The sequence below is a fragment of the Alexandromys fortis genome, unplaced genomic scaffold (assembly GCF_014885135.2).
Source record: "Alexandromys fortis isolate MF-2015 unplaced genomic scaffold, M_Fortis_MF-2015_v1.1 scaffold_31, whole genome shotgun sequence".
NCBI classification, from domain to species: domain Eukaryota; kingdom Metazoa; phylum Chordata; class Mammalia; order Rodentia; family Cricetidae; genus Alexandromys; species Alexandromys fortis.
Genome location: NW_026067974.1, coordinates 11,894,772 through 11,902,370, shown reverse-complemented (window position 1 = coordinate 11,902,370; position 7,599 = coordinate 11,894,772). Strand labels below are relative to the sequence as shown.

The window sequence follows — 7,599 nt, the reverse complement described above, 5'->3', positions numbered from 1 at the left end:
AGGAGTCTCCTTTTTTCTACCGGAGAAGATTCAGGAGAGGAGGCAGAGCAGATTCTTTGGCCAGCTTCTCCTTCCTCTCCCCAGCCTGGCTAATGACAGGTCTTTTCCTAGATATATTTTTACCCTCTGGACAAATAGCAGTTGGGTCGAGTGGGGCTTTTTTATGAGTTGAGGTACTCACGTCTGGAAAATAAACAGGCAGCTAATGAGACGTTCTTATGGAAACCCGCATAAATAATAACAAAGCAAACATCCTGTCCCCCGTGCCAACACCCCTGGGTGAGGATATATAAAAGCTGCTGTCCAGCTGGCCACTGTCAGACCTAGGGGAAGCTCGGCTGCGTTCCTGACCTGCGACCTGACCGGCTGGGACCATGGGGTGCTGCCCGGGAGACTGCTTCAACTGCTGCTCCCAGGAACAAGACTGCTGTGAGGAGTGTTGCTGCCAGCAGGGCTGCTGTGGCTGCTGTGGCTCTTGCTGTGGCTCCTGCTGTGGATGTGGAGGCTCTGGCTGTGGAGGCTCTGGCTGCGGATCTGGCTGCTGCGGGTCTAGCTGCTGTGGATCTGGCTGTGGGGGCTGCGGAGGCTGTGGAGGCTGCGGAGGCTGCGGAGGTTGTGGAGGCTGCGGGGGATGCGGAGGCAGCTGCTGTGGCTCGGGCTGCTGTGGCTCCGGATGCTGTGGTCCAGTGTGCTGTCAGCCCACACCTGTTTGTGAAACGAAATGAAGACCCTCCCCTCTATACCTGAGGCAGTGTTGGGGACAGCCTCAGCCTATTCAGATGGAGACCTTCTCATCTCCTGACTCCTTCATACCTCCAAGACCTGCCTCTCATGCTCTTTCTGAGAGGAGAGCTTGTCCTGGTGTGTAAGGCACTCAGGACCAAAGAGCCATTTCCTGGCAGAAAATTAAAGCTGAGTTCCAATGAGGTGGTGGTCACCAGGTTCAATGTTTGCATGAAGTCAAATGCCTTGCAGCTATGAGACATTCTCTTACTCTTTGGGCCTGTTGGTCCCCACCCCAGCGTTTTTCTCCTCTGAAACTTTGTCAACCTTTTAATAAATTCAAGCATGCTGGCTACCCCATCAGTCTTCCTGGCTCTTCCTTCAACCCTCCAAGGGCCCACTAGGAAGATTTACTCCGGCATCTACCTAGAGACCACACAGTACAGTTTGTACACAGCACAGTACCATTTGCTGATCCATCACTCCTGGGAGGCTGGTTAGAACTGTAGATTCTGGAGCCCTCTCTGAAATAAGGGATGCTGTAGGGGTGTGGCCTGGGGACCTGTGCTTTTTAACAGGAACACAGGTGATTATCTACATGGAAGGTGGAGGTTTGGGTAGACTGTAGACAGAAGCCCCTGCATGCAGTGTGAGAATCACTTAAGGAGTTGTTAACCAATACCTGGGAGTCACCAATAGCTGTGGTACCCATCAGCTCTAGAATCTAGAATGCCCAAGGGCCATGTTTCTAAAAGCAGCGAGGTAAATGCTGATTTCACTGTATTTAATCCCGCTCAGGATGCATGCTTACTTCCTGTATTGTGGTTCTAGAATGATTTTTGGAGGATTTCTGGCTTGGCCTGAATCTTGAGGCAAAGTCAGAGGAGGAGGTTTTGGTAAAATAAACTTGGTGTTTTTTATTTTAATTAATTTACTTTTTTTCAATGCTAGAGATTGAAGTTAGCGCTTCATTTTCAAACTAGGCAAAACCTCGACGACTGGGCTGCATCCCCAGGCTCCCCTATCATTTTTTTTTTTATTGTGAAACAGGGTCTCACTAAGTTGTCCTGGCTGTCCTTAAACTTGTAATTCTCCTACCTCAGCCTTCCCTGTAGCTGGCATTATAAACCCATTCCAGGTTGGTTGTGAATGTCAGGGATTTGTGCGGCCGGACCGTGTGAATGTGTAGTGAGGATGTTTGTGCACTTCAGCTTCTCCTCAGCCTCAGGTTCTGGTCTTGGCTTCCTCCTAGGGGGCAAGGTTTTATTTATTTTGTTTTGTTTTGTTTTTCTGTCCTGGGCCCAGCTGCAGTTACTCTACTGAGAGGAAGGGAAGGGCGCATGTACTGCACAAGCCTAGCTGGGAAGTTAAAACTCAAATGGCAGTGGATTCAACCCCTTGTTTAGAGCGATTTTAAGTAACACACGGGTTAAAATAAAATCCACTCTTGCACTGAGAGAACAGTATTTATTTTTACTTTTGCAAAGGAAAGAGAGGAATGACAGGGTCTCACTAGGTAGCCCTACCTGGCTTGGAACTCTCTGTGTAGTTCAGGCTGGCCTTGATCTCAGGTCTGCCTGCCTCTCTCTTCTTTGTACTGGGATTAAAGGTGTATATCACAATTCTTGTACCAAAATTCACATATATGAATACACACACATCAATAATTCTTAAAAGGATGCACACTAAAGGAGCACAGAGAGGAGAAGGGGCCTGCTGACGGCTCAGGTTTCCTTCCGGACAAGTGTCTTAGGAACCTCCTATTAAGCATATCCACAAGCAGAAGCGGGGGCTGCTGCGTCTACTGTGTTGCCTTTAATCTTTTTCTGTCTCATTAAAAAAATCCACCAAAACATAGTCTTTGAGACGTTCATTAACGTTTATAGGTCAGTGTATTTTACTTCTCTGTAACTTACATATGGGTGAGTGTTACCGTCTGTGGTTCTGTGGTGCCCAGTGTGATGAGACCTGACGATTGTCCATACTGTTTTTGTGGTGGCACTGCCGCTTTCAGCTCATGGCAGCGTCCACCACTCTCCAAGTTCCCTGGCTCCCTCTTTCAGCAGTTCACTGTCCCCAGCCCGGCGGATATCAGCTCTTTATATTGTGACGCACTCTTCCGTGTCTAGAATTTCATTAGGAAAGAGATTATATGGTGTGAATTGTTCTTGCTTAGTGCCATGGCTTTGATACTTATTCATGGAGCCAGTGTCTCTCTCTCTCTCATGTGTGTAAGCTCCTGTGTACAACTGCACATGTGTATGAGCGTGTACAAGCACATGTGGAGGTCAGAGGGCAGCCTTGGATATATGTTCCTTGGGCACTGTTCACCTTTACCCTTCTGAGTCGGAATCTTTCAATAGTCTGGAATTTCTCACGTAGGTTGGCTGGGTGCCCAGTGAGTTCCAGGGAAGCTTAGCCTTGGAATTACAAGAGCTTTCTATGGGTGTTGGGTTTGTTTTTTATTAAAATATGGGTCCTGGGAATCAAACTCAGTTCCTTGTTCTTGTACAGCAAGTACTCTACTGAGCCATCCCCCAAACCCTAGTTTTTGAAAATTGAATAGCATTTCACTGTAAAGAAAGACAATATTAGAAATTCATCCATTAGCTGAAAGACACTTGGGTCATTTATCATTTTTGTAAATAAAGATTTCAGGTGCACACATGTACAAGTTTTCATATAAACATACGTTTTCATTTATTTTGAGAAACTACCCAGCAACCATACTTTTGGGGGAAATGACAATTGAATTTTTAAACATTTAAGAAAATACCAAATTGTTGCAAAGTGGCGGTATCATTTTGTGTTCCTACTAGCCATGTCTGAGAGTTCCAGTTGCTCCATGCCCTTGCTAACACTTGACCTTTTTACTTTCAACACACACACACACACACACACACACACACACACACACACACACACATCTCCAATTGTGCTTTCAGTTTGGAGTTTTATTATAAAAAGCATTGGGAGCAGTATACCTTGCATTTAGAGGATGTGAGATTTGACTTTGCCCTGTTCCCACTTCAGACTCTGTTTTTTTTCTAGACTCTGTTTTTCCAGTTACTTTTTATGTATAACTGGCCTCTTAAAAACAAACTCTTCAGTCCCCAGTACAAACTCACAGCTGCAGAAGGGACATTCTGCCAAGGACGGGACAATGGGACAAACCCACCAAAAGAGCGATGGCTTTGTACCGAGTCGCTGTGATTCAGAGCGACTGATCACGCCATTGCTTATGGCCATGCCATCTGGATGCATGAACAGAGGTAGTGATTTCTTTGAGGTACCAGCAAGGGTTACCCTCCTTACCTAGACACAGAGGTTCTCATTTGTTCATTCAATAAATAGTAATTGCACACTGCTTATGCATCCGTCTTGACTCTGGGTGCCAGGCATGCGGCTCTGAATAGACAAAGGCCTTGCCCTTACGGCACCTGGATGATGCCAAAGGATGATCAGTGCTTTAAAGATGAGCCAAGGAAGAATGGGGCTGCATAGTTAGAAGAGCTGCCACTTCACTCACCAGGGGAAGAGACTGAGGAGATAATACCCCAGTATAAAGGACAGTGGCCTCCCTGTCAGTTCTCATCAGAGAGTTTTTCTTCTTTCTTTCTTTCTTTCTTTCTTTCTTTCTTTCTTTCTTTCTTTCTTTCTTTCTTTCTTTCTTTCTTTCTTTTTGAGTTATTATCCATCACCAGCTAACCTGAGGAAGGGAAGCAGATGGAGAGGATCTGTGAATGGCAGGGAGTTGATGGGCTCTCCCCCTCTCCCTCTACAAGCTCCCCTTCCCCATAGCTCAGAAGTCGTGTCTCAAAGGATGATGATCCCTTCTAGTTTCAACCATGGCCACATCTAGATTCTGCTGCCTTTAAACCTCTCCTACTGGTCTAGTACAAAGAGCTGCCAGGTCCAGGTTGTCACCAGGAGGCTTTTGGGTAATTGTCCATCTCCTTATAGTCTCTCTGCTTGTGAACTTGTCCTCTTTCCCCCGTCTCCATAGGCAGAGTCTAAATAGCAAACCCCTCACTTCCTTGTTTAAACTCTCAAGTACCATCTTATTAAATCCAATTTCTTACTCAAGGTCTTCTAGAGCTTGGTGCCTAGGTAACCACGATGGTCCCATCACTGCCTCTTCCTGTCTCCTGTGCTTTTCATCCCGACTGTTCCAAACTGTATTATCAGGCGATTTCCTGAATGTAACCTGATCTTGTGTCTTTGGTTTCCACAAACTGCCTTTTTTTTTTTTTTTTTTTTTTTTGCATCCCTTGAGGATTCTATCTGGCCATTTTATTACTTGAGAAAGCTTTCCTAACTTCCTAAAACCCATTTGAAGATTCCCCCCAGTATTCCCCAAAACTTCTTGCATATCCCTTTGGTACAGTGCTCCTCACAAGATACCACAAATGCTCACGGGTGTGTAAATGTCTCTTTTTAACCCATACCTCATGACGACATTTCTTTCTGTGTCACTCTTGAAATAAACTGGTATTTGCTCTTCCTGGAAGTGACCTGAGGTGACCTGTGAAGATGGCTGGCCACTTTCTCGACCCAGAAAAATCATGCAAATAAAGCAGTTCATATCTTTCCACTCCCTTTAAGAACACCCACGAAACAGCCTGGACCATCAAAGGTGTGCATGTCGGAAATGCCACCAAGTATTGGAGAGCTGTCACTTTGAAGAGGCACTGTGGTGGGAGCTAGCAGGGGCGCCCAGGCCAAACAGTGGAGCTGGACACCGGGTTGGTGACCAAAAGGAGAGTGCTGACTTCTTGCTGCACATGATTAGAAATGCAGAGAGCAGCCGGGCGATGGTGGCGCACGCCTTTAATCCCAGCACTCGGGAGGCAGAGGCAGGCGGATCTCTGTGAGTTCGAGACCAGCCTGGTCTACAGAGCTAGTTCCAGGACAGGCTCCAAAGCCACAGAGAAACCCTGTCTCGAAAAACCAAAAAAAAAAAAAAAAAAAGAAATGCAGAGAGCATTGCTGAGCTGAAGGGCTTGGAGGCAGATTCTCTAGTCATGAACACATCCAATGAACAAAGCACCCAAGATTGTGCTTACGAACTCATGGCCCAGTAAACCCGTACACGAGCTGCCTCTGCCACATGGAGATGATCTTCATTGCAAAGGAACAAATTGCTCCAAAGCCTGAAGAGGAGGGTGCACAGAAGAAAAGGATCCCAGAAGAAACCGAAGAAACAAAAAGTTACAATACAGGAATAAACTCATCATAAAATAAATGAAGATAAATGTTAAGAAAAGACTATTTTTATACTTCTTTATTTTGTGCATCTGTTGGGGGGGTATGCCTGGGACCTGGAATATGTGTGGGAGTCAGTGGACAATTTTTGGGAGTTGGTTCTCTTCTTCCATCCTGTGAGTCCCCAGGACCAAATGCAGGTTGTAAGCCTTTGTGACAGTCACCTTTACCTACTAAGCCTTCTTACTGGTCCCAGTATCTTTCTTCTAGGAGCTCTCAAAATCTGAAAATGGGGTCTTTTCTGTGTAGAACCTGGAATAGCTAGGTACAAAGTACCACCATCCCCTGGTGCCTGCCACACACCAGGAATGGGCACAACCACTGGACCAGCCTCTGCACCAAGGATACTCTGGAGATCCATTGAATGTTTGATATACACATGGGAAGAAAAGATGGAGAAGTAGAGAAACTGTGTCAAGTGCTTTTTGTGGACAGATGTGACAGATGTTCTCGGGTGGAGCTGCTACAGGAGAGGGTGGAAGAAGGCAGCACAGGTTGAATCTATTATATATGACATCGGTGGTGTCTGCTGAGAAAGCTGAGATTTGGGGCCAGTGAGACGGCTCAACAGGTAAAGGTATTTGTCACCAAGCCTGGTGACATGAATTCAATTCCCAGAATTCACATGGTAGATGGAGAAGATTGACTTTTGGATGGTTCTCTTACTTCCACATGGCTGCACATACATGTACACACACATGCACAATAAATAAATTCAATACCGTTTTCCTCACAAGAAGTTTGAGCCGGGTGATGATGGCACACGCCTTTGATCCCAGCACTCAGGAGGCAGAGGCAGGTGGATCTCTGTGAGTTTGAGGTCAGCCTGGTCTCCAGATCTAGTTTCAGGACAGCCAGGGCTATACAAGCAAATCTTGTTTCAGGGGCAGGGGAAGAAAGATCAAAAAGAAGTTCAGTTTGCCGAAAGCCTACATGGGGAGGGAACAGGAGCAACCTTCAACAAGTGACTTAACATTTCTTCTCCTATACCCCCATTCTCCATCTGGAACTGCAGAGAATAACCTGAGACTAAAGGAAGACCTTGGACTGTGGCCACTGACAGTTCTGTCTGCATGTCCCACCCATGACTGAGCTCCTCACGTTTGTTTCCTACCTCCCTATGTGCCTCTGTGGAGCCTGTCATGGCTGTGTGGCAAGTCTGCTCCCGGCTCGTCTGCCTGTTACAGGGTAGGTGATCACACTTTTGTAGACATCTGAGCCTAACACAGGGGTAGAAGTGGAAGGGCCGGAGGCAGCTAAATTATAAGCTCCTCTCTTCTTTCCTTCTTCATGATGCTAGGATATAGAGCCCATCCATTGTGGAGGTGATGATGCTCATCCCAAGACTACCTGTAGCTTCTAGGATCCCATATTTAGCAAGTCAGTAAATAAACATCTTCTTTATGGGCAGACAAACAACCTCTAGGTCAACAAATGTTGGCATAATAAGATGTTTCTCCGGACACAGGAGCCAAACAACAATGAGGAAAAGATGCAGGGGGCCCCAAACAACATGCACCACTGAGGGACTATATAAGGGAGGGCCTCGGAGAGATGTCACAATCAGGCAGCTACCTCCCAGCACTCACTATAAGCAGAGGTACCTCCACC

At 46.4% G+C, this 7,599-nt stretch overlaps 1 protein-coding gene across 1 annotated transcript; it reads left to right on the top strand.

Annotated features, from left to right (window-relative positions):
• The first annotated feature begins 374 nt into the window (after positions 1-374).
• Krtap17-1 (keratin associated protein 17-1) lies at positions 375-725 on the top strand. Its single transcript, XM_050156629.1, has one exon. The coding sequence runs from the start codon at positions 375-377 to the stop codon at positions 723-725; it is 351 nt and encodes a 116-aa protein (XP_050012586.1).
• The last annotated feature ends 6,874 nt before the right edge of the window (positions 726-7,599 follow it).